Raw genomic sequence first — 25,473 nt, 5'->3', positions numbered from 1 at the left:
CTGAGGTTCTTCCAGGAACCATTTGCTTCTGAAAAACCCTTTCCGGAAGAAATGGTTTTTCAAGGGTTCTAATGGTTCCAGTCAGAACCATTTTGATCCAGTGAACCCTTTAAAACCCCTTTCCTGAATAAAGAGTTCTTGGTGGAACCCTCCAAAAGGGTTCCAGGTGGTGCGATTGTGTAAAAACTGTAATACGTATCAAAACTTTGATTGAGATGAGAAAAGTCTAAAGTCTTGTGACTCGTTTAAAGTTTCAACCACCATAAGTAGAACCATATAAGGTTCTTCGGCTTGTCCTCATAGGAGAACCCTTTTTGGCTCCAAGTAGAACCTTTTTATAAAAAGAACCCCTTTTAAAACCCTTTATTCAGGAAAGGGGTTTTCAAGGGTTCTCTGGATCAAAATGGTTCTTACTGGAACCATTAGTGTTACCAAGAACCCTTATAAAACCCTTTCTTTGGGAAAGGGTTTTTCAGAAGCAAATGGTTCCAGGTAGAACCTCAGACCATGTAGAAGGAACGTTTTGGAACCATTATTTCCAGTGTATACACTCTTAGAAATAAAAGTGCTAAGTAGAACCATATAAGGTTCTTTGGCTTGTGCTCATAAGAGAACCCTTTTTGGCTCCAGGTAGAACCTTTTTATAAAGGTTCCACCTGGAACCCTTTTGGAGGGTTCCACCAAGAACCCTTTAAAACCCTTTATTCAGTTAAGGGGTTTTAAAGGGTTCTCTGGATTGAAATGGTTCTTACTGGAACCATTAGTGTTACCAAGAACACTTGAAGAACCCTTTCTTTGGGAAAGGGTTTTTCAGAAGCAAACAGTTCCAGGTAGAACCTCAGACCTTGTAGAAGGAACATTTTGGAACACTTATTTCCAGTGTATACACTCTTAGAAATAAAAGTGCTAAGTAGAACCATATAAGGTTCTTCGATTTTTTTCATATTACAAGTTACCTGGTGCTTTATATTTCAATAAATGCCTGTGAGATATGCTCTGCAACAGAGATAGACACTTTCAAAGGGGACGTTTGTAAAGAATTAGTGGGAAAACAATAACAGCTTTTAAGGAGATTTTTGTGTGTTGCATCATGGTAGAATATTGTAGTGAGACAGAGCCTTTACAGTCATAAGAGTTCTGATCCTGTCGCCTGTGTAACCTGATCCCGGCATGCAAATTTGATGAATGTCACTGTTTATGTCACTGTTTGCAAAAGGGTTTATTATAGCACCATCAAAACAGGCTTTAACATGCATTAAACAGTATTTTTAAACCCTGATTTATTTTTACAACTCCTTAATGAGCACGATTTTTTATTAAAACAATGTATAAAGACACTCACTGTGTTTGAGTTATAGCATAATAAGCAACTGCGTGACCCACTTTCTCCACGCGTGAACACCTGCGCGACAACACCAGCTCATCCCTGTCCACTGAAGCTCAGAGCAGCATGGGATCACTGTACGTCAGGGGTGTCAAACTCATTTTCACTGAGGGCCACATCAGCATAATGGTTACCCTCAAAGGGCCAGATGTGAATGTCATACAGAATAAATGGAACTAAATGTAAACAAATGTAAAATAAAAGGGTAACTGTCACGATTCCACCTACACCTTCCTCATCATTTCTATTATTATTGTTATTGTGTTTTGCTGCTGCTGCTCCTTCCTCACTCTGACTCTGCAGGAGGGCGTGGCTGACCTACTTCTCCCAAGACGCCGGTGATTGTCTACACCTGCGCGGCTCCGCCTCACCTGCTCCTGATGAGCAATCAGCTGGTCTTAAAAGCGGAGCCATTCCTCTTCGCCGGCGTCAGATCGTTTTACATGCTACATGGTAAAGACATGCTAGTCGCTTACTCACTGAACTTACCTGCTGTGGATACTCACCCGCCTTTCCTCGCTCCAGGTCGCCACGTCTCCTGCACCTCCGTGAACTTACTGGTCGTTTCCTGTTTCCCTACGCTCCTGGGAATCTCATCTGTTGTCTCCAAGCCAGTGAGTTCGTTCCGTGCTGGAACGCTGCCATTCTGCCGAGTCGTCCCTGTAGCAGCTGCAAACCCTTTTTTTCTCTCTGTCAATCTCAATCTATCCTCTATCACTTCCTTTAGTTTTGGAAGTCGTTTTATGTTTACCTTTTTGTAAATAAATATCTTTTGTTTTGAAATATACATACCGTCTGCTTCCAGGTCCACTCCTAACTAACCGTGACAGTAACTACTCTGCAACATATTGCTAAATAACTTTTTATTATTTACACAAAAGTTATTTTGCCGGGATGCTGTCACTTTGCGAGTAACACAATCGCCGTGCATTGTGGGAAAGGTAGTTTATGGTCAACGCACGCCTTAAAGCAGCATTTTAAGACCTATTTTAACACATAATTTTTTAGACCAATTAATCACTCGCGGGCCACATAAAATGACGTGACGGGCCACATCTGGCCCCCGGGCCTTGAGTTTGACACATGTGCTGTACATCATGGGTTTCAAAGGTTCTAGTGTATAAAGGTATAAAGATGAAATGATTGTACTTGCTTTTACCTGAATGTACGTACAGTACGTCAGCTCCACTGCGGCCACCATTTTGGATCACTGTGTTTGTACAGAAGCCTACAATGGACAAACTAAACACCTTTTGAGTTTTGATTCCATATAACAGAAGACTACATGGGTGATCAAGGTTATTATAGTTCACAAAAACGGACAAAATAACTCAAATTGTAGCGATGATGTGCTTAGTTTTTGTCTTTTTGTAAAAAAAAATAGGGTTTATTTAGTTCCCAAACTCTTTAAAGGCGCCATATGTAAGAATGTGGCCAAAAACGGTTACTACATTCAAATTCAAAATACCGAGGTCTTTTAGGTTTGGTTTCCAGACGTAACTGGCAACCCGTGGTTGCTCGGCAGCTGAGACTCTACTGACTGCAATGATAGGTAGACGGCGGTAGGTGGCGCCACATGCTAAAACATGATTTCAAAAACACAAACATGATTTGCAGTCTGCAAAATATTTTTTTTTAATGCAAATATTTTGTCTGTACTGTTGTTGTTGGTGAGTTCAGTTTGTTATATGAACATTATTCCTGAGTCTCTGTGACATATTAGGAGGATTTTATGGCCAGTTGTTTTTAGATTTATTACATAATGCACCTTTAACTTTTGGAGGTGAGGACCATACAGCTGCAACTTCATCCAAATATTTGACACAGTGTGTCTTTAAAATAACGCTCGAAATAATATTGTCAGAGAGAAAAAAAGAGCAGGAGTAATGAAATCATTCATATTTGACGACAGTACACAGCAGCAGTGCTGGTATATCCTTGTTTTTTCCTGTGCCTAATTATAGATTATTGTGATTCTGCGAAGACTTGAAAAGCATTAACACCAACAATACAGAGATGCTCTTCTTTTTCAGAGTGACCCAGACATCAGGAAACATAAGGAGAGAACCAGGCGAGAGGGGAGGGAGAAATCTAAATGAGAGGGGAGTGAAGGAAAAGTACTGGGTGGATGTGGTGGTGCAGATGCTGAACGCATGAGTGCACGTGAGTGGAAGTGGGCGTGGGGCGGTGGTGATGGTGGGTGTGGGGGGGGGACAAGGAGACTGTGTGAAGTTGGAGGCAAAGTGAAGGTGAACGGAGCAGAAAATGTGCAGCGATGACGTCAAACCGTCAAGAGATGTGAGAGGAGGAGACTGTGAGACACATCCTGAAGGAGTGATTCACACCAGAAGAATATAGAAGCATTCCTTCAGAGGCCGTTACAGAGGAGGGGTTTAATGATAAGTCATGTAAAGAATTTCCACAACAATTTCAACCCAGCCCACTGTCGTCGTACACTCTGAGAAATAAGGGTTCTAAAAAGGGTTCTTCTACAAGGGCTGAGGTTCTACCTGGAACCATTATCTTCTTTCCTGAAGAAAGGGTTTTTCAAGGGTTCTTGGTAACACTAATGGTTCCAGTAAGAACCATTTTGATCCAGAGAACCCTTTAAAACCCCTTTCCTGAAGAAAGGGTTTTAAAAGGGTTCTTGGTAGAACCGTCCAAAAGGGTTCCAGGTGGTGCGATTGTGTAAAAACTGTAATACGTATCAAAACTTTGATTGACATGAGAAAAGTCTAAAGTCTTGTGACTCGTTTAAAGTTTGAACCACATCCCTAGGTAAGCAGAACCATATAAGGGTCTTCGGCTTGTCCTCATAGGAGAACCCTTTTTGGCTCCAGGTAGAACCTTTTTATAAAGGTTCCACCTCCAACCCTTTTGGAGGGTTCCACCAAGAACCCCTTTTAAAACCCTTTATTCAGGAAAGGGCTTTTAAAGGGTTCTCTGGATCAAAATGGTTCTTATTGGAACATTAGTGTTACCAAGAACAGTTGAAGAACCCTTACTTTGGGAAAGGGTTCTTCAGAAGCAAATGATTCCAGGTAGAACCTCAGCCCTTGTAGAAGAACACTTTTGGAACCCTTAGTTCCAGTGTATGTACTCTTAGAAATAAAAGTGCTAAGTAGAACCATATAATGTTCTTCGGCTTGTCCTCATAGGAGAACCCTTTTTGGTTCCAGGTAGAACCTTTTTATAAAGGTTCCACCTGGACCCCTTTTGGAGGGTTCCAACAAGAACCCTTTTAAAACCCTTTATTCAGTGGATTTAAAGGGTTCTCTGGATCAAAATTGTTCTTACTGGAACCATTAGTGTTACCAAGAACCCTTGAAAAACCCTTTCTTCTGGAAGGGGTTTTTCAGAAGCAAATGGTTCCAGGTAGAACCTCAGCCCTTGTAGAAGGAACGTTTTGGAACCCTTATTTCCAATTTTTTTGTATTGTGTATACACTCTTAGAAATAAAAGTGCTAAGTAGAACCATATAAGCTTCTTTGGCTTGTGCTCATAGGAGAACCCTTTTTGGTTCCAGGTGGAACCTTTAAGGACCATTTTAAAACCCTTTATTCAGGAAAGGGGGTTTTAAAGGGTTCTCTGGATCAAAATGGTTCTTACTGGAACCATTAGAGTTACCAAGAATGGTTCCAGGTAGAACCTCAGCCCTTGCAGAAGAACACATTTGGGACCCTTATTTCTAAGAGTGTAGCACAAAATCTGCATAATACCATTCCAGTGGGGAGTGAAGTTTTAACATTTTTTAAATATTTAACCAGTGTGAAAACAACTGAATACGAGAACAGAGGCTGAAACAATAACTGCAGCTCTTGAAAAACCCAGACTGGGACTTTTTGGTCACTTGCTAACCAGAGGTCAGCAGCACAGATGTGCCCACTGTCCCACAGGGCGCCAGGGCTGCTGATGCAGGCCAAATAAAACACCCCCAAAATGTATATTATGTGTATTAGTGAATGACACTAAGCCGTCCACTTAGCACACGCCCTGCAGCTTCTGCAGCTGTTGGTCACAGGCACTTTTTATGATTTTACTTAATGTAAACTAAAAGAAAGTAACTAAACATGTACATTTGAAACAAATGCTTAAACAGACACGAGACAAATAAAATAAATTTAGCATGAAAGCCTCCGTATGTGCATAATGACAATGCTAAACAATACAGAAATAACACAAGCAGAAGGGGAGAGGTAAAGGCCGAGATACACCCAGGTGAGCGCCCCAAAAGTGGACAGAAAATCACTTAACTTAACTTAACTTAACTTAACTTAACTTAAACTCCTGTCAGGGTAAAATGTTAAAATAAAAACTTAACCCTCAGTGTTCATAGATCTGTGTCACAGTTGCACCTGCCGTGGGAATAATACACAACTCCTTATATGGACATCCTGGGGGTGTGTGTTTATAGGTTACATATACAGGCTTTAAAAAATGCAAAAAAATAATTCATTCTTATGTGTTGTTGAGTCAAAGCTATGATTTATTTTATATCACATTTTTAGCCGTGATATAAAGCAGCAATAATTGTGCAGAAGTCACAAAATTAGACCGTTTATCTTTTTGTTTTTGTTCATAAAAACGAGCCAAATGAACTTTGAACTGTGACGTATTTCACCAAATTTCCGCAAATTCAATACGATTTTAAATATTTTTTAGTTACTTTGTGCTCAGGTGTGTTTATATAGTTAGTGAAAATGTCATTTTTATTCTTTAGATTGCTTAGGTTGTGCTGAAAAAAGGATATAAGACAATCTATATTGCACATTCTTATAACCTCTGTGTACTGTATGTTTAAACATAGCCAAAATGCTCTGAGTTCTTAGGGTTAAAGCACATTTTGTGTAGTTGTAACATGAAAAGGAAAAATAAGATTATATATATCAGGTGTTGGGGGGGGAGAATGCAGAGATGATGATGATGTACACTCTGTCATTTGATCCTGGGGTTGCTGTGGTAACTGCTGCTCTCGGTCGGTGCGTCAAAACTGTTCCAGGACCTGAGACGGCGTCCTGCAGCACGTCCACACAGACACAGACCATGGAGTCTGAGATTCTCATGTACTGACATGCAGAGTTCCTCTGGAGTCAGTGCTAGCTGTTTTATGACCTCTGTACTCTGGACCACGGGACAAAGAAGCAAGTGTAGAGAGAAATACAGAAAATACAGTATATGGTTAAAGAGGCAGACCAGGGAAAAAACGTATTCATACGGTCAGGATGAAAAATGGCTTCTCGATAGAATCTTCTGCTATAATCGTGCTGCTATTAGAGACTCGTCGGGCAAAAGGCTGCGTGATTTATGGTCCTGAGGGTGAGTGTCGTGTCTCTGCTGCAGTCTCAGTGTCTCAGTGACCACCTCAGCAGTGATTTACACTGTGATCTGGAAGATGAAGCTGTGAACTATTATGTTCACAAAGGTAAGACTTTCAGGAGAAACACAGTTCAATGAGGCAGTGGGTTTATATTAAAACAAAGGCTTTGTTTGTGTGATGACAAAGAATTACCTATTTCAGTTAATTTCAGAAACTGAAAATTCTGCCCTGAAGTGTGTTTGCAGAACACTTCAAATAATAAGTTATCATCAGAATAAGCATCTTTATTTGTATATTCACTTGTGTTATAATCTGCAGTCTCACCATTAGTTGTCACTCTTTTTTACACCCTTGACTATGGAAGAGTATTAGGGCCACATGTGAAAGGGTTTTTGACAGAAATTAAAAATTAAAAATAAAACAAAGCAGCATGAATTCTAGAGATTAAAGTCAGAATTCTGAGATTAAAGACTGAGATTAACGTCAGAAAATTAAAGTCAGAATTCTAGAGATTAAAGTCAGAATTCTGAGATTAAAGACTGAGATGAACGTCAGAAAATTAAAGTCAGAATTCTAGAGATTAAAGACAGAGATTAAAGTCCGCATATTGAAATTAAAGTTAGAATTCTGAGATCAAAGTCAGAATTCTGAGATTAAAGTCAGAATACTGAGATTTAAGTCAGAATTCTGAGATCAAAGTCAGAATTCTGAGATTAAAGACTGAGATTAAAGTCAGAATACTGAGATTAAATTCATAATTATGAGATTAAAGACTGAGATTAAAGTCAGAATATTTAAATTAAAGTCAGAATTCTGAGATCAAAGTCAGAATTCTGATATTAAAGACTGAGATTAAAGTCAGAATACTGAGATTTAAGTCAGAATTCTGAGATTAAAGTCAGAATATTTTAATTAAAGTCAGAATTCTGAGATTACAGACTGAGATTATAGTCAGAATACTGAGATTAAAGTCAGAATTCTGAGATTAAAGTAAGAATACTGAGATTAAATAAAAAGTCTTTAAAAAAAAATCTTTACACTTGTGACCCTAATAGTCTGGTCTTCCATGCTGGACCTTTAATGTTATAAAATAATAATCAAAAGAGCAAAGAAATTAAAGCAAATAAATGTAAGGTCACATAATTTAATAATGAGAATTAGGGGAGTGTTGAAGAAGTTTTTGTTGTTGTTGTTCTTGCTGTTGTTGCTGTCCACCAGGTCCAAGGATCTAATTATAAAGAAATAACAGTGTCTTTTGTAGAATAATAAAGTTAATCTGGTTTTCAAAGTCTATTTTTTTTTATATCGACATCATCGAACAACATCTTTATGGTTTGTTCCGTCTGTCCGTCCTGTTCCTGCATCAGAGACGAACAGTTTAAATATTTCATCACAGCTGCGTCAGTGAAGCAGCAGGAGCAGAGACAGAGAGGATAACCTTGACAAATCCACACGTGCACCAGGTTTGGTTTATCAAACACACGCTTTCTCTCTCTCTTTTTGTCTCTGCATCTTTTTTTCTTCCTTTTAGCGTGAAACATCAACATGCTGCTGGTGCTGATGAGAATGAGACGCGCTCTGTGCGTCACGGTGCGCCCCGGACTCTCTCCTCCCTGTTGTTGTAGATGGAGCAGCATGTGATGCTCTGTCCTCCAGTGTCCTGAGTGTGTGTGTGTGTGTGTGTGTGTGTGTGTGTGTGTGAGAGAGAGTGTGTGTGTGTGTGAGAGAGAGATAGAGTGTGTGTGAGTGTGTGTGAGTCAGTACAAGCGAAGTGCGGCAGCTGCAGCCCGGCGGATGTTTCCTTTAAACCTCCACAGATATCCTCTCTCCATCTCTGGATTAAACCTTGCGTGTTGTCGATCGCCACTGAAGAGACAGGGTGAGAATGATGTTTAATTTATTTATTTTTTATCATCTTTAAAACTGTGTCTTCACCTTGTCAGAGTGTCACAGCCTGGATTTAAAAAAAAAACAGGATGTTGTTGTATGAGGAGAGAAAGTTTGAAAAGCTATGTTGTCATATCAGCTGAAGTTGACATTTTCATCTTTTAGATTTTCTTTTACATTGTGATCTGGATTTGTTGTGTAGTTTTAAAGAGATGTGAGGTTTGATAGTTTGACCTTGATAGTGTGTTTAAAAGTCAAAGGGTTAAATCACAAACCACACTCACTGGTCACTTTATTAGGTACACCAGACACATAATAATTTGGCACCTGGTGTGGTATTCTACTGCTGTAACTGTCTTATATTATCTTATTTTATCTTATCTTAATAGACTTCAAGGTTTAACGTCAGTTCAGAAATGGTCTTTTGCACACTCTGATCATTACGAGTCATTCTCCTCTGACCTCTGTGGCATCAACAAGGCGTTTTTTACCCAGAGAATTCGATCTTTTTCACACCAAACACTTGAGTTGAAACCAGAGTAGGTCAACGGATTGTTTGGCACCAACCAACCACGTGACATTCTACGTCGTATATAAACCAGTCGCTACCGTGTGATTGGCTGCGTGGATGTTTGCAGTTGAAGAAGTGTACCTAATAAAGTGGCCAGTGAGTGTGTGTGACTCCAGAGGAGTCAGCTGACAGCTGGTGTACACAGTGAGTGTCAGCTTTTCACAACATGCACCTCTTCTGGTCTGTTCCGTTTTAGATTTAAAGAATGCTGAAACTTAGGTCTTTAAACTTAAAGGTGCATTATGTAATAAATCTAAAGCAACTGGCCATAAAATCCTCCTAATATGTCACAGAGACTCAGGAATAATGTTCAGCATTAATCTATATTTCTTGATATGTTGTTGCATTAAATTAGCATTTGACTTTGTGATTTTCACTCATTCCATCACAAATTGTGGCTCAAATTTTCATTTATTCCACTTCCTACTGCATATATCCCCTCAGAAGGTCGCAGTGAGGCGGTGGCTAGCATCGTTGCCTCACAGCAAAAGGGTCACTGGTTCTGATTCCAGTTGGACCAGTTTGCATGTACCCCCCCCCTCCCTGAGTGCCTGTGGTTTCTCTGCAGTTTCCTCCCACAGTCCAAAGACGCAGATGCAGATTAGGTAAACAGGACGTTCTAAATTTGTCTCTGTTGTGTTTGCCCTGTGACGGACTGGCACTGTTACCCCCACCTTTCACCCCCGACATCTGCTGGGATTGGCTCCAGCCCATCCGCGATGTTCATATGGAGGATAAATCATTAGAAAAGAAGCTATCATTTTGTGACACACACATCCTGCAAGCCCCCAGATTCCATTTGAGAACCACTGGATTAAAGAAGTGTAAATGTTACGACCCCGGCTCGCAACATAAATAACCAGATGTAAAAAGGTACTTCAAAACTTAAAGGGACACTGTGTAGTATTTATGGGTTTATATGACCCAAAATCCACTTTGTTATACATATTATGTGCTCCTGCATTGTCTAGTAGCTGTATAATATTCTTTGTTTCATTTTCGTAGTGTTTCAAAAAGTCATGTAAAATAACATGGTCGCGGGCCGCTACAGCATTGCCACGACGCCATGTTTCTACCGGAGCCTGTGAGGACAAACGCGAGAGAACAAATCAAGCGTCTCTTTACTTGTAGCGGAAGTCCCGCCTCCACTCTCACCGCTTCGTCTGCTACGGCCGCGGTAGTTCGCCCTCTCCCTCGCCTCACGAACCTCATCTGCTGACACGGAGAAAGACGACGAGGACGACATGTGACCGGCTGAGGATACCGTTGCGCTCAGGGAAGGGAGGGGGTGAGCAGAGGAGCAGTTCTTTGTTGTAAATTTCCGCCTCTCCTCTAGATGGCACTATAAACTACTTACTTCACCTTTAAATGTTATTTTAATGAGGAGGTAAATCTACTTTTACCACAACACCAAAGAAGATACAAAACAATAGCATCCATAAGGCATAGGAAGATGGAAGATGCCTCAAGCAAGGTTGAGATTCCTTATTTGGGCCACCTACGACACCCTCCCCACTCCCAGCAACCTCTGACGATGGTACGGCTCAGAGGGAAAACTGCCAACTCTGCAATGCCCCTAATCCAAACCTGGAACACATCCTGTCCAGCTGCAATAACTCTCTGGCCCAGGGTCGGGCCAGGTGGCGTCAGCTGGCAGAAGACCATCCTTCAACATCACAGAAGCTGATCCACTTCGTCGGACAAGGAGCAGGAACTCAGAACATCGTCCCAGAGCAAAAAGATCTCTGCTAACACCTGGATGTGAGAGGAACCTAAGCTCAAGATCCCGAACAGAGATAACCACGACAAACTTTCTGAGACCAGACATCCTCCTGTGGTCCTCCTCAGTCCAAACAGGGGTCACGGCATAGCTCACTGTCCCTTGGAAGGAAGGAATCGAGGGCAGCCTTCGTAGGGAAGAAGGACAAATACACCGAGCTGGCAGCTGAGTCTCGAGAGGCGGGACGGTCAACTGTCATCTGCCCCACAGAGGTCGGCTGCAGAGGTTTCATTGGAACATCTATCCAGCGTCTCCTGAGGAATGTGGGAGTGACCGGGCCAAAGCTGGAGAAGACATCCAACAATCTGGCTTTGGCTGAGAAGGAAGGACAAGGTCTGGGGAAAACCAGGGTCTTAAGTGTAGCTGCAGGAGGCGGTAGGCAGATGTCCTTACTGTTGCTCCACCACCAGGAGATGTTCCATAAATAATGGAGCAAAACATCAATGAAGGTTGGCTCCCGGCTGATGACCCTGCGGTGACCCTACTGGCACCGTCAGGGTGCATCAAGCAGAAACACCTTGCAGGTAGCTCTTACCTGAGCTTGCATGTAGTCCGTCCTGGCTGGACATTGAATAACTAACTAATCACAAATCAGAACAAATATAGGGCACACAGGCCAAGCGAAAAGGCTAACAATCAGCAGATTGAAGGAGGATTGGGGGGCAGGTGAGCTGGAACTGGGGAAAACCAATCACGGTGGTAGAAAGGCGGGAAGGCAGGAAGCAGGAGCACCAATAGGGAAGGAGGGATGGCACACAGTGATCTGCATACAGAGAATCTATCAACACAGTAGCATACACAAGAAAAGAAGCATACTGACAGTAAACATTTAAACAAGACTGATTACAGATGCTGACTTCTGCTGTTTTTCCTCCTGTGTGTTAACAGAAAGGACACACATGTCCCAATATGCAGTGCAATACATTCTAGAGCTATGGTCAAATTATTTTGTTTTCTCATTTTCGTCAAAATCGCAAAATTGTTTGTCCAGAATCATTTATCATAACGCTGTTTGGTCCCAACATTTTATCTATGAAAATAATCGCAGTATCTTTTGCAGTATCTATGTTTGATATGAACCGTCATAAAATATGTCACAGTAACGTGTGCGTTTGTTGATGATAGCAGTAAAGGCCACATTATACTTCTCCGACTGCGTAATGCGTTATCCGACTGCGTAACCACGGAGACCCCTTGAGCCTTCATACCTCTCCGTCGTGGTGACGTACACGCACTGCAATTTCCTGCCCCGATCAGTAGGGGTCGATACGCAAGGCGGTTGTGCTTTTGGCTACAGTGAGCAATGGCGTCCGAGAGAGAAAGACTGTGGAAGCGGAATAACATTGAAACGGTGGCCGTTTCTCACTTTTTTGTGTCACGGAACGCAGTTTTAAGATAATTTGAGGCTAGAATTTGGGCATTTAGAGTCTAAACATGTGCTGTGTGTGTTAAGATATGACGTATTTATAGTTTGGCAGCGACGTTGTCGGCGGTGATCAGCTCCACCTCTGTGGACGCTCGGTGCGCACTGTGAGCCGGCACAGAGCAGCGTTAGCTCGGCCTGTCCTGAGGACCAAACGCAGCCCTTGCCGTCTCTGTTGTCCCTTGACGGAGTGACGGACACTTAAAAAATATTTTGTGCAGCCGGAGACGACGCAGAGGGCCCTGCGTAACCTACATAGAGCACTTTACGCAGGAGCATAAATTGGGCTTAAAACTTAGACGTCTAACGTACGAACAACCACGTCTTCAGACCAGGAACAGTAGCCTATGTTATAGCATTTCATGCATAGCTGTATTTGTCAAGATATTAATACTTATCATATAGTTGATGATATGTGATACAGCAGACATCACCTCAGTCTCAGTATATTCAGAGTAATAATGGGATTTTACTGGGGTTTTCGTGTACAGTGAAATGTGAGTATTATCCCTTATCCTAATGGACACAACATCCTGAATGAGCTTGGGATATGGAATATACGCAAAGGTCAGGCAGCTAACACAAAGTCACATGACGGCTTCTGTGTGTGTTGATTTTGTTTTCCCAGCGGGATTATCGCTCTTTACGAGCAGATGACGGCTGGATGACACGCGGCCATAGATTGATCTTACATGTTGTGTGTACGGTGGTGGTGTGTGGTGTGGGATCGAATGACAAAGATAGCGGAGAAGCAGAGAGGAGGGGATTGTGCAGTTAGTGCACACAGGATTATGCGTGAGACTTGTGAATTGCCATTGGATTATTGCATCACGGGCTCATGTTGTCACGTAGAGGAGGAGGAAATCTGTAGTAGGGAGGTGAAATAAATAAATAAACAAGCAAAGCAAAGCAAAAGCACATCCTCTGTGCATGTGAAATATATGTGGAATCTGCTGACATTAACAGTTTGTTTTAGGCTGATGTAAGTACTCGTGTGCATCAGACTCAAGGTGCAGCATCTTCAAACGGCTCCTACTACAACTACAGTTACATCTATCTAGTTAGCATGCTAGTTAGCGTACATGCTAGAATCTATCTATCTTACGTTGTTGTAAAATACAAAAGTACAGTTGTACAATACAAAAGTACAATACAAAAAAATCGATCTATCTTGCTAGTTATCATGCTAGTTAGCTTGTGAGCTACCAAACTGGAATCTATCTCTCAATATAGAATATATTGGAAAGTAATCCACCAGATAGGAACAGTGGACTGACAGAGGGTGAGGGATAGTAGTGCTAGGTTAGCTAGCTCTTGGAAGAGCTGGGTCTTCAAGAGCTTCTTAAAGATAGACAGGGTCACCTGGTAGGTCATTCCACCAGCGTGGAAATACGCATGAAAAGAGTCTGAATTGTCTTTGTGCGATGGTTTTGGCACCGCCAGACGACAATCCTTTGATGAACGGAGTCGTCGAAGGGCTAGCATTAGCCTTTAGGATAGCATTGAAGTAGGTGGGAGAAGACCCATGGAGCACTTTGTAGGCTACCATCAGTGATTTGATTCTAAGAACGGAGAAGACGTCCACTCAATAAGTCATGACTTCCTGTGCCGTGAGGCATCAGAGGATTAGAGGATTTACAGGAGAAAAGCTCCACCGCAGTTAATCTTTGCAGAACAGGGAAATTACATAAAACAATATACAGGATTGAGAGTTATTTGAAACCTAAAACTCACGTCCCCGATGATGTCAATAGAAACGTACAAAAGTTCAAACGTTTGGGGTCACTTAGAAATGTCCTTATTTTTGAAGGGAAAGCACTTTTTTTTCAATGACTATAACATGAAATGAATCAGAAATACACTCTATACATTGTTAATGTGGTAAACAACTATTCTAGCTGCAAACGTCTGGTTTTTAATGGAATATGTACATAGGTGTATAGAGGCCCATTTCCAGTGTTCTGATGGTACATTGTGTTTGCTAATCGCCTTGAAAAACCCTTGTGCAAAGATGTTAGCACAGCTGAAAACAGTTTTGCTGGTTCTTTGACGAAAGGGCAAAATGATTATTTTGAATAAAAATCACTATTTCTAATCTTGTCAATGTCTTGACTTTATTTTCCATTCATTTTGCAACTGTTTTAATGACTAAAAGTGTTACTTTTAATGGAAAACACAACAAAAATTGTATAGGTGACCCCAAACTTTTGAACAGTAGTGTACATGTGTGATAAATTGAGCCTAATCGAAGCAATAAATGGAGGAATAATGGTGTCAATGATCACAGCCTAGGACTGGAAATTTAAAATGAAAGGTGCATTATGTAATAAATCTAAAGCAACTGATCGTAAAATCCTCCTAATATGTCACAGAGACTCAGGAATAATGTTCATGTAACAAACTGAACTCACCAACAACAACAGTACAGACAAAATATTCGCATAAAAAAAAATCTTTTGCAGACTGCAAATCATGTTTATGTTTTGAACTCATGTTTTGGCATGTGGCGCCACCTACCGCCGTCTACCAATCATTGCAGTCAGTAGAGTCTCAGCTGCCGAGCAACCACAGGTTGCCAGTTAGGTCAGAAAACGAAACCTAAAAGACCTCGGTATTTTGAAGTTGAGTGTAGTAAGTAGTTTTTGGCCACATTCTTACATATGGCGCCTTTAAGTATACTATTGAAATGCAATTTCGTATTTGTTTTCTGTTTTCTCTTTCAGGACTGAGGTCAAACACGTGAAATTCCAGCTTGAGCTTCTTCATTACAGCTACATCTACGCTCTCTTTCACCCCTACCCCTAACCCTCAGTTCCCGACCCCTCGGCCTCCCTCATGACTAAGAACAGCAAGGTGACGCAGCGCGCTCAGAGCCATGAGCACGTCACTGAGTCTGTGGCCGACCTGCTCGCACACGAGGAGCCGCTGGACCACAAGAGCAGCTCGCTGAACGTAGGAGACGCTGCTGGGAAGAAAGTCCCGCAGATCGAGGTGCCTGAAAATGACGGACGCCCGGCCTGGAACAACAAAATGGAGTACATCCTGGCCCAGGTGGGCTTCTCTGTGGGACTTGGCAACGTGTGGCGCTTCCCTTACCTGTGCCAAAAGAATGGAGGAGGTGAGTTGGAGCTAAATCTCCATCATGAGCAGAGCTGCAGTGTTGTATGTATATGAATGTGAACATATTTGAGTGTACATTCAAAACAAATGAATGTATATGTGTGTATTTACAATACATGATACTGTATTTTACAACAACTGTAAGTAGGGTTGCCACCTTTCAGAAATGAAAATAAGGGATACCCCACCGCGGCTCCTCTGGGCCATGACCACCACGGAGCCGACTAATGTAGGACATCTAGGCGCGTGTGTTGTAAGGGTGTCAGGGGTTTTTCTATTAAAATTTCACTATGGAGAGTACATGGCGAGGGAGCGGAGCGACCGAGCGGAGCGACCGAGCGGAGGCGGGTTGGTGTGGAGCATTTGAAAATTTGAGGTAAAAATGGGGCATTCTGAGGCTTTTTGAAGGACCATTATGATGACTCATGGAGTAAGGCCAAGTAACTAAAAAAATTACAGAACTCTGTATTACAGAAAACATCTACTTTGGGAAGCAGCCAGGGGAACACATGAACAAGAAATGTCTTTATTGGCAAGAGCAATGTAACTAGGGATGCACCGAAAATCAGGAAACAGTTGGCCGAAACGGAAAAACCGAAATAAGTTATTGTGCTAATTCTGTACCATTGTTTTTTATTTCTAGTTTTGTTATGGCAGGGACTGTGTGTGCTTACCTCACTAAAGTCAAGGCATTGCAATTATAGTATATTATCTTATAGAGTGCGCCCCCTCATCTGGTGTAGACGGGCCTTTTTTTCTGCGCACCGCACCTGCACTGTGGCTTCTCTCTCTCTCTCTGCTGCGTTGTGCGTTGCTGCTGCGCTTTGAGCTTTTCCTCCAAGCGATCTTTCCGTATCAGCACAGCCTGGACTATTTCTCTACACGCAGTTTTGTCTTTACATCCAATAATAATCTTTATGACGAGGATCGAGTACAGTCGCGATGACGTGCAGGGGATCCGAGTAGATCTTAGTGTTAACAACTCTTAACAGCGCACTTTTCATTGTTTTCACTCCGTGGTCTCAATCTTTTTGTAGAAGAGCTTTAGTTTAGTTGTAATTAAGGGAATAACAGATTAATCAGATGAGCTGATGTCTTTAGTTAACTGTGAGCAGCACCGATGTGTGGCGTCTGTTGCTAGGCAACCGTGACAGCAGCACGAGCACAGAGGACCGGAGCCGGGGCGGCCGAGATCCTGCATAGATCCCGCCACGACAAGTTTGCTGGCCTTAGTATTCCCTGTGTTTTATTTTCATCTTTATCTTTAGTGTTGATGTGTGTGTGTGACAGACATGTGGATTGGATATTTAAGGAAATACGGAACATACCGTACCGAACATTTAATTGCCAAATAAAGGACGATTCCGTATTTTACGGGACGGGTGGCAACCCTAACTGTAAGATAGATAGATATATTCTAGCTTTTAAGCTAACTAGCATACTAACTAGATAGATAGATGGATGGATGTTTTAGCTAACTTTAAGCCAACTTTTAGCTGATAGATTCTAGCCTTGTAGTTTGCAAGCTAACTAGCATACTAGATAGATAGATAGATAGATAGATAGATAGATAGATAGATAGATAGATAGATAGATAGATAGATAGATAGATAGATAGATAGATAGATAGATAGATAGATAGATAGATAGCAGTCGTTTTAGCTAACCTTAAGCCAACTTTTAGCTGATAGATAGATTCTAGCCTCGTAGTTCGCAAGCTAACTAGCATACTAACTAACTAGACTAACTAGCTAACTAACTAAAATAATTGACATTGCTCTATTAGGGAAGACCTGAAACTGGCAATTGAGACCATTAACTCCTCTGGAAAATGTTTACTGATGTCATAAATCCAGTGAGAAGTCGGCTCATTTTACCATCGACTTCCATTCAAACGGCGCGCTCATTGGAACCAGCTGAACATTATTTGTGCCTGGTTGACTTCAATCACCAAACCAGCAAACTATGTCCACTTTAACGTCTTTATAAACGGACTGTGAGTGTACACCAACATGACTGGGGATTGGCTCGTGTTCCCCGTGTGACCTTCAAAGGTTAAGTGGCAGATAATGGATCTCCCAGGAAACAAATGATCAAAATAGTAAATGCTCTGTATTTCTACAGCGCTTTTCTGTTCTTGATGACCACTCAAAGATGCTTTACACTACCTACAGCTGTTGCCATTCACTCACACATCCATATGCTTTACTCAAGGACACACCAGGATGTAGACTAGCAGAGTCAGGAATCAAACACACAACCTTCAATTTGAAAGACGACTGGCTCTACCACTGAGCTACCGTCGCCACTTCAAGCCCCAAACATGAATAAACAAACACATACAGGACATGTAGGCATGACGTAGTGTTATTACACATTATTATAGATAGATAGATAGATAGATAGATAGATAGATAGATAGATAGATAGATAGATAGATAGATAGATAGATAGATAGATAGATAGATAGATAGATAGACTCCAGCTTGGTAGCTCACAAGCTAACTAGCATGATAACTCGCAAGATAGATAGATAGATAGATAGATAGATAGATAGATAGATAGATAGATAGATAGATAGATAGATAGATAGATAGATAGATAGATAGATAGATAGATAGATAGATAGATAGATAGATAGAAATTGTTTTAGCTGATAGATATATGGATAGATATATAGCAATTGTTTTAGCTAACTAAGCCAACTTTTAGCTGATAGATAGATAGATAGATAGATAGATAGATAGATAGATAGATAGATAGATAGATAGATAGATAGATAGATAGATAGATAGATAGATAGATAGATAGATAGATAGATAGATAGATACAGGACATGTAGCTTGATATAGGCACGATACAGTGTTTTTGCAGAACATAACATAAAGTGTGTTATTACACCATGACATCACTGCTGGGTGAGGTTTCAGAACCCTTTCAGTCACATTAACTAAATATTATAGCAATCCAGATCTAGATTTAACTAAATTTTTATTCCTGATTAACCTGAGAGTAACCATGTTTCTGCGTTAACTTGATATTCCTCCAGTCGCTCTACCATCAAAGTCATGTACAGCCTTGACAAAAGGGCTATCGACTTTCTCAAAGTATCGTCGATCCCTACTTAACCTGAGTGATTTGTTGATGCTGTTTTCTTTTCTGATTTGCAGTCTTAACTTTAGTGGGATGATTGACCCCAAACATTATAAACATTGCATTTCCACTCAGGACAGAACAGACAAGAGAGCAGTTGTACTGAGTGGAGAGGAGATGGGTCTAACTATAGCTGCATCATTGATTATTATTGGCGGCAGCGCAAGTCGAGAAAGAGCACAAAGGAGCTCAGTTGTAACTTTAAACCAAAGGGGTTTTATTTTTGTTTGAGATGCATGTAATCTGAGGTGTACAGTATATAGAGTGTAATTTGCTTCCTTTGCTCTCAGTATTTAAGTGTAACTATCGGATTTACTGCATTAATGCAGGCGTTACTGACAGTAGTCTGGCGAGTGGCCATTTTCACGTCACATTAAAGGACTGTGTTTAGGAGTTATTGCTGTGTGGGCTCCTCGCTCCTCTTCATCATTTCTCCTCACGTCTTTACACTCAGTGACTGTTATTTATCGTCTCTATCACACGCTTCAGTTAAATGTCCTGTGATGGAATGGATATATCTGGGGTCATGACTCACACCTCAGATTTAAAAAATGGATATTCCCCCAAGATTAAACTGCAAGGAGACTATACACTATAGTATATTACTATACAGTATATGTACTATACTATATATTCTAATTGATAGATAGATTCTAGCTTGATAGCTTGCAGAATAATTAGCATGATAACTCGATAGATAGATAGATAGATAGATAGATAGATAGATAGATAGATAGATAGATAGATAGATAGATAGATAGATAGATAGATAGATAGATAGATAGATAGATAGATAGATAGCAATTCGGTAGCTCCCAAGCTAACTAGCATGATAACTCGATAGATAGATAGATAGATAGATAGATAGATAGATAGATAGATAGATAGATAGATAGATAGATAGATAGATAGATAGATAGATAGATAGATAGATAGATAGATAGATAGATAGATAGATAGATAGATAGTTTGAAAGCTATTTAGCATGTTAACTAGCAATATGGATAGATTTGTTAATATTTTTATGAGACATGGACATCTCAGTGATATGCTGGTGTTTCCAGGTGCCTACCTGGTTCCATACTTTATCCTCCTCCTCATCATTGGAATCCCGCTCTTCTTCTTGGAGCTCGCCGTGGGTCAGAAGGTCCGACGTGGGAGCATCGGCGTGTGGAACTACGTGTGTCCTCGTCTGGGTGGAATTGGGATGTCAAGTCTGATGGTAAAGGAGGAGACATTTATCACATTTCCATCATCTGTCATTTCTGTAGCTGCGAGCCTCAGACATACTCCTGATTACACTGTGCTGTGTAGTTGTTATAGGTGCTATTTGCCGGTTTTACAGCAGCAAAGTGGGCTAGAGAATGTGTGGATCTTCGGATAAGAACTGGGGAGGTTGGAAAACTGGTTTTAGTTTTGCAGAGAGCGACAACATGCAAAAGACAACGTCTTTATACCTAAAAATGAACCTCAGTGTGTCTTCAATATGAATGAAGTGCTCCAGTGTAAGTGCTGTGTTTCCTCTGGAGTCGCCACAACAACTTCAGCCTCTCTTGGGTGTGTGTGTGGCAGGTATTGACGTGTTTGTTTGAGGGTGAAAACCAGCCTTTCTTCACTGTTGCGCTGTGTGCAGAGACGGAGCTATAAATATCCCACACAAGATCGCAGTTGAAAAGAGAGCACTTTAATTATTCATGCTCTCCTCAGCCTTATTTAGCTCCTGAGTGTCCTGGCTGCTCAGAAGACTGACAGCAACATGACGCGCAAAATGCCTTATTTGCATACGGATCGAGCTCAGCGATGAAATACAGGCAGAGAACTTTACATTACGTATGTTGATGTATGCTGTCTGTCAGCACAAAGCATAAACTGTCAAGTTAAAAACCTGTCTGTCTGTCCAGGTGTGTGGCTTTGTGGGCCTCTACTACAACGTGATCATTGGCTGGAGCATCTTCTACTTCTTCCAGTCCTTTCAGTATCCTCTGCCATGGAGCGAATGTCCAATCAGAAAGAATGGGTCAATTGCAAGTAAGTAATAATAATGATAATAAGGTCATAATATTGGGCTAATACATTCATCAACGTCAACAAAACCTCAAGTATGACACTGAAAAGACAGAGTGTGCGTACCAGTGTGACACATAAACCACTGTGAACGTGAATACATGTGTGTGTGATAGATAGATAGATAGATAGATAGATAGATAGATAGATAGATAGATAGATAGATAGATAGATAGATAGATAGATAGATAGATAGATAGATAGATAGATAGATAGATAGATAGATAGATAGATAGATAGATAGATAGATAGATAGATAGATAGATAGATAGATAGATAGCAATTTGGTAGCTCACAAGCTAACTAGCATAACTCGCGAGATAGATAGATAGATAGATAGATAGATAGATAGATAGATAGATAGATAGATAGATAGATAGATAGATAGATAGATAGATAGATAGATAGATAGATAGATAGATAGATGTAGCTCACAAGCTAACTAGCATGATAACTAGCATGATAACTTGCGAGATTCGCATAGCAAGTATACGCTTTGACCTTGTTTGGCTCGCTGGTGTCTGAGAAGTGTGAACCAGCGGAGAATTGAGATATTGACCCGGAGGAAAATATCCTCGACCTCGTTGCATTTTCCTCGTCGCCCTCCCCTCGCTCGCTGTTATCATCGCACCCACTTCACTCACATTTCCTTCGCGCTCATTATCTCACAATCTAATCCATCTCTCTGCAAAACACGCAGTCGTGGAGCCAGAGTGCGACAAAAGCTCGGCGACGACCTACTTCTGGTACCGTCAGACGCTGAACACGACCAGCACCATTGCAGAGAGCGGAGGCCTCAACCTCAAAATGACTCTGTCTCTGTTTGTGGGCTGGATCATCGTCTGTCTTGCCGTCATCAAAGGAATCGCCTCCTCTGGGAAGGTAGTGTAGTCGTGGCACTATATAAAAATGAGAGGAAAAACACAGATGAGGGCAGTGGTCTCTTCTTTACTTAATCTGCTTTTCCTCCCATGATTCACAGGTGATGTACTTCAGCTCTCTGTTCCCCTACGTGGTCCTCTTCTGTTTCCTGGTCAGAGGGTTGATGCTGAAGGGATCTGTGGACGGTATTGCTCACATGTTCACTCCCAAGGTTCCCATTGCTTTCCTACTCCAAATTTTCCATGATATTTATAAAGTATATAACACTAACACCTTGTCTGTCACAGCTGGAGAAGATGTTGGAGCCCCAGGTGTGGAGGGAAGCAGCCACCCAGGTCTTTTTCGCCCTGGGCCTGGGCTTTGGAGGGGTCATCGCTTTCTCCAGCTACAACAAGATTGACAACAACTGTCACTTTGATGCCGTTCTCGTCTCGTTCATCAACTTCTTCACGTCCATTCTGGCCACTCTGGTGGTGTTCGCTGTCCTGGGCTTCAAAGCTAACCTCATGAACGAGAAGTGTGTCGCAGAGTGAGTGTTAACACCTGAAGTCTCTGTTTGTCCTGAAGCCCTCATCACATAAAATGTGTAGCTGAAGAAGCTGTTTTTAACGCCACAGGAATGCTGAGAAGATCCTGGGATATCTCAACACAGACGTCCTGAGTCATGACCTCATCCCACCGCATGTGAACTTCACCCATCTCACCACGTCAGACTACGCTGAGTTGTACGGCATCATCAAGGCGGTCAAGGAGGGCGGCTTCGCCCAGCTGGGTCTGGAGCCTTGTGTCCTTGAGGACGAACTCAACAAGGTGAGTCTTTGGCACAGTTTTCTGCAGACTTCATCACAGCGTGTTACGTATTTGACTCTTACCTTGCATGTTTCTTTCAGGCCGTCCAGGGCACTGGTCTGGCCTTCATTGCCTTCACAGAAGCAATGACCCATTTCCCGGCATCTCCGTTCTGGTCGGTCATGTTCTTCTTCATGCTCATTAACCTCGGTCTGGGCAGCATGATTGGCACCATGACCGGCATCACTACACCCATCCTTGATGCCTACAAAGTCCAGAGGGAGCTTTTAACAGGTAAGTGCCCCTGGCTGACCCAGAGGTCACTATGTAGTAGCACTTAAAGCCCTGGTATACTTCTAAGTGCACATAAGGGTGGTTGTAGAAGTATGGACGCAGGGAATAGGACGCATTCCCAACAAAGAAGAAGAGAACATCGAGTTTCAGCGGCTCAGCAACTGAAAGGCCTGTTGGGCAGGGGAGTCAGGGTGTCAGCTGGTTTTCGAGGGTTGCCAGGTCTTGGCTCGGATGACTGTCATTGGCGACTACTTCTTCTGTTATGGAAATGTTTTTTCTGCTTGGTGAGCAAGGCTTAATACTCCACCTACTGGTGGGTCGGAAGTTCAGTACATCCACTCAAGGTTTCAAAATCTGGGCTGCACGTGCACCCTGCACGTTGGGTCTACCAGTATACCAGGGCCTTAAGGGATAATTATTTTAGCTCTGGGTGCATTAAAAGCAAAATAAAGTGAAGATAAAAGCTTTTCCTCTTTATTTGTTGCAGTGGGTTGCTGCATCGTGGCCTTCCTGTGTGGTCTGCTGTTTGTTCAGCGCTCAGGGAATTACTTTGTGACCATGTTTGACGACTATTCTGCTGGTCTGCCTCTCACCATTGTGGTCATCCTGGAGAACCTGTCCGTCGCTTGGATTTACGGCACTAAGAGGTACGCGCACCTGCAGCTGTTTATTAACTGTCATATGTAATATATGTATATATGTCATATGAACACTGCGACATCGTCCCTGCGACAATGTTCTTCTTGTCTCAGGTTCATGCAGGACCTGGAGGACATGCTGGGTTTCAGACCGTGCATGATCTATTTCTACCTGTGGAAGTACGTGTCGCCGTTCTGTCTCATCATTCTCATCTCAGCCTCTGTTATTGAGATGACGATCAGTCCACCCGGATACAACGCATGGGTCCAAGAGCTGGTCAGTCCCTCTGTGTGTGTGTGTGTGTGTGTGTGTGTGTGTGTGTGTGTGTGTGTGTGTGTGTGTGTGTGTGTGTGTGTGTGTGTGTGTGTGTGTGTGTGTGTGTAATCTTGTAAGGGTATCTTTATGAGGACCAGAAGACTTTAAAACCATTGGGAGTGAGGACATCTTGGGCTTTTTGAGGGTTAAGACCTGGTTTTAGGGTTAGGATAAGGGTAAAGGTTGGGATTAGGCATTCAGTTGTGTTAGTTAAGGTTAGGCAATGTGTAATGTCCATGAGTGGCCTCACAAGGGTCGGGGTTGGGTTGGGTTGGGTTGGGTTGGGTTGGGTTGGGTTGGGTTGGGGTTATGGTTGGGGTTGGGGTTGGGGTTGGGGTTGGGGTTGGGGTTGGGGTTGGGGTTGGGTTATGGTTGGGGTTGAAGTCATGGAAACCAGTGTGTGTGTGTGTGTGTGTGTGTGTGTGTGTTGCCACACATCCCTTTTCCTCAAGCTGTTGTCAGCAATGTGATCATTTTGTCCACTTCCTTGTCTCTGTTGCTGATGTTCTTGTCGGACAAAGTGTACCCAGCAATGGTGGACACCGTGGACAATACATCTTCATCACTTTAGCAACATTTGTAGCAACTGTTGCTACAAAGTCGGGCCATCATATTCCCTGCTCTGCTAACTTGCGATGTGTACATGTTCCAGGCTCGGGAACGGTTCCAGAGCTACCCTCCCTGGGCACTCGCCATGTGCTTCGCTCTCATCGCCGCGGCCATGCTCCCTCTCCCCGTCGTCTTTATCGCGCGTCACTTCAACCTGATGTCCGACGGCTCCAACAAGCTCTCCGTCTCCTACCGTAAAACCATGATGAAGGACATCTCCAACCTGGAGGAGCAGGACGAGTCCAGGTTCATCCTCGGCGCCAAGCCTGGTGCGCCGCCGTCCTCAGTCCCCGCGCACAAGTCATACCTCAGTCCAGGGAAGAACAAACCCCTGGACCCAAACTCCCTGTCTCCACACAGCTGCTATGGCACCAGCTACCAAAACGCTGCCATCAGCCCCACCACGCCGACAACACCGACCACGCCTATAACGGCAGAGTCTGACTCTTGACTGACGTCCAGCCCTGTAGCACAGTTTACCTTTCAGCCATGAAATCTCCACCAAGGACCCCAGCTGCAACGCCGAGAGTCTCCAACACTGCCCTGCTAACACAAAACTGTATGTAGTCGTCCAGTTATCCTAAGCATGCGCTTCCCATAACGACACCAAAACACAGCAGGAAAAAACAGACACATTCATGTTCACCTCTATTCTATTTTTTTTTATTATTTAAGTGCTAAAGGTGTGTTTCTTTGCCTTATCGTATAAGAACCCTGAAGGTACGAATGTAGGTAACACTGAATGAATGTGAGTTTAACCCTTAGAACACAGAGCATTCCGGCTGCTTTTTTTCCATCACTATGTTTAAACGTACAGTATATACACAGAGGCTATAAGAATGTGCAATATAGAGTGTCTTATATCCTTTTTTTTACCAACTATATAAACACACCTGAGCAAAAAGTACTCAAAATGTTTAAAATCGGATTGAATTTGCGAAATGTGTGAAATACGTCACAGTTCAAATTTCACTTTGCTAATTGTTATGAACAAAAAACAAAAAAAAATTCTAATTTTGTGACTTCTGCACAATTATTGCTACTTTACACACACTCACAATTAAAAATGCGATATAAATTGAATCATAACTTTGACTCAACAACACATAAGGAGACGGAAAAAAAACCTGAATATGTGACCTATAAACACAAACCCCCTGATGTCCATATAAGGAGTTGTGTATTATTCACAGATCTGTGACGCACTAAAGGTTAACTATTTCCAGGTTTAAAGCGTCAAAGCCGT

At 42.2% G+C, this 25,473-nt stretch overlaps 1 protein-coding gene across 1 annotated transcript; it reads left to right on the top strand.

Moving 5' to 3' along the window:
- Positions 1-15,197: 15,197 nt before the first annotated feature.
- LOC310929435 (sodium-dependent neutral amino acid transporter SLC6A17-like) lies at positions 15,198-24,678 on the top strand (the record flags this gene model as incomplete). The annotated part of the gene is made up of 11 exons (XM_083892196.1): positions 15,198-15,480; positions 19,700-19,857; positions 20,537-20,663; positions 21,400-21,581; positions 21,682-21,792; positions 21,869-22,110; positions 22,199-22,391; positions 22,472-22,664; positions 23,152-23,311; positions 23,417-23,579; positions 24,271-24,678. The coding sequence occupies 11 exons, from the start codon at positions 15,198-15,200 to the stop codon at positions 24,676-24,678; spliced, it is 2,220 nt and encodes a 739-aa protein (XP_083748322.1).
- Positions 24,679-25,473: the final 795 nt, after the last annotated feature.

Source organism: Microchirus variegatus (assembly GCF_963457635.1).
Source record: "Microchirus variegatus genome assembly, chromosome: 7".
In the NCBI taxonomy this organism is placed as follows: Eukaryota; Metazoa; Chordata; class Actinopteri; order Pleuronectiformes; family Soleidae; genus Microchirus; species Microchirus variegatus.
This window is presented reverse-complemented; position numbering and strand designations above follow the sequence as displayed.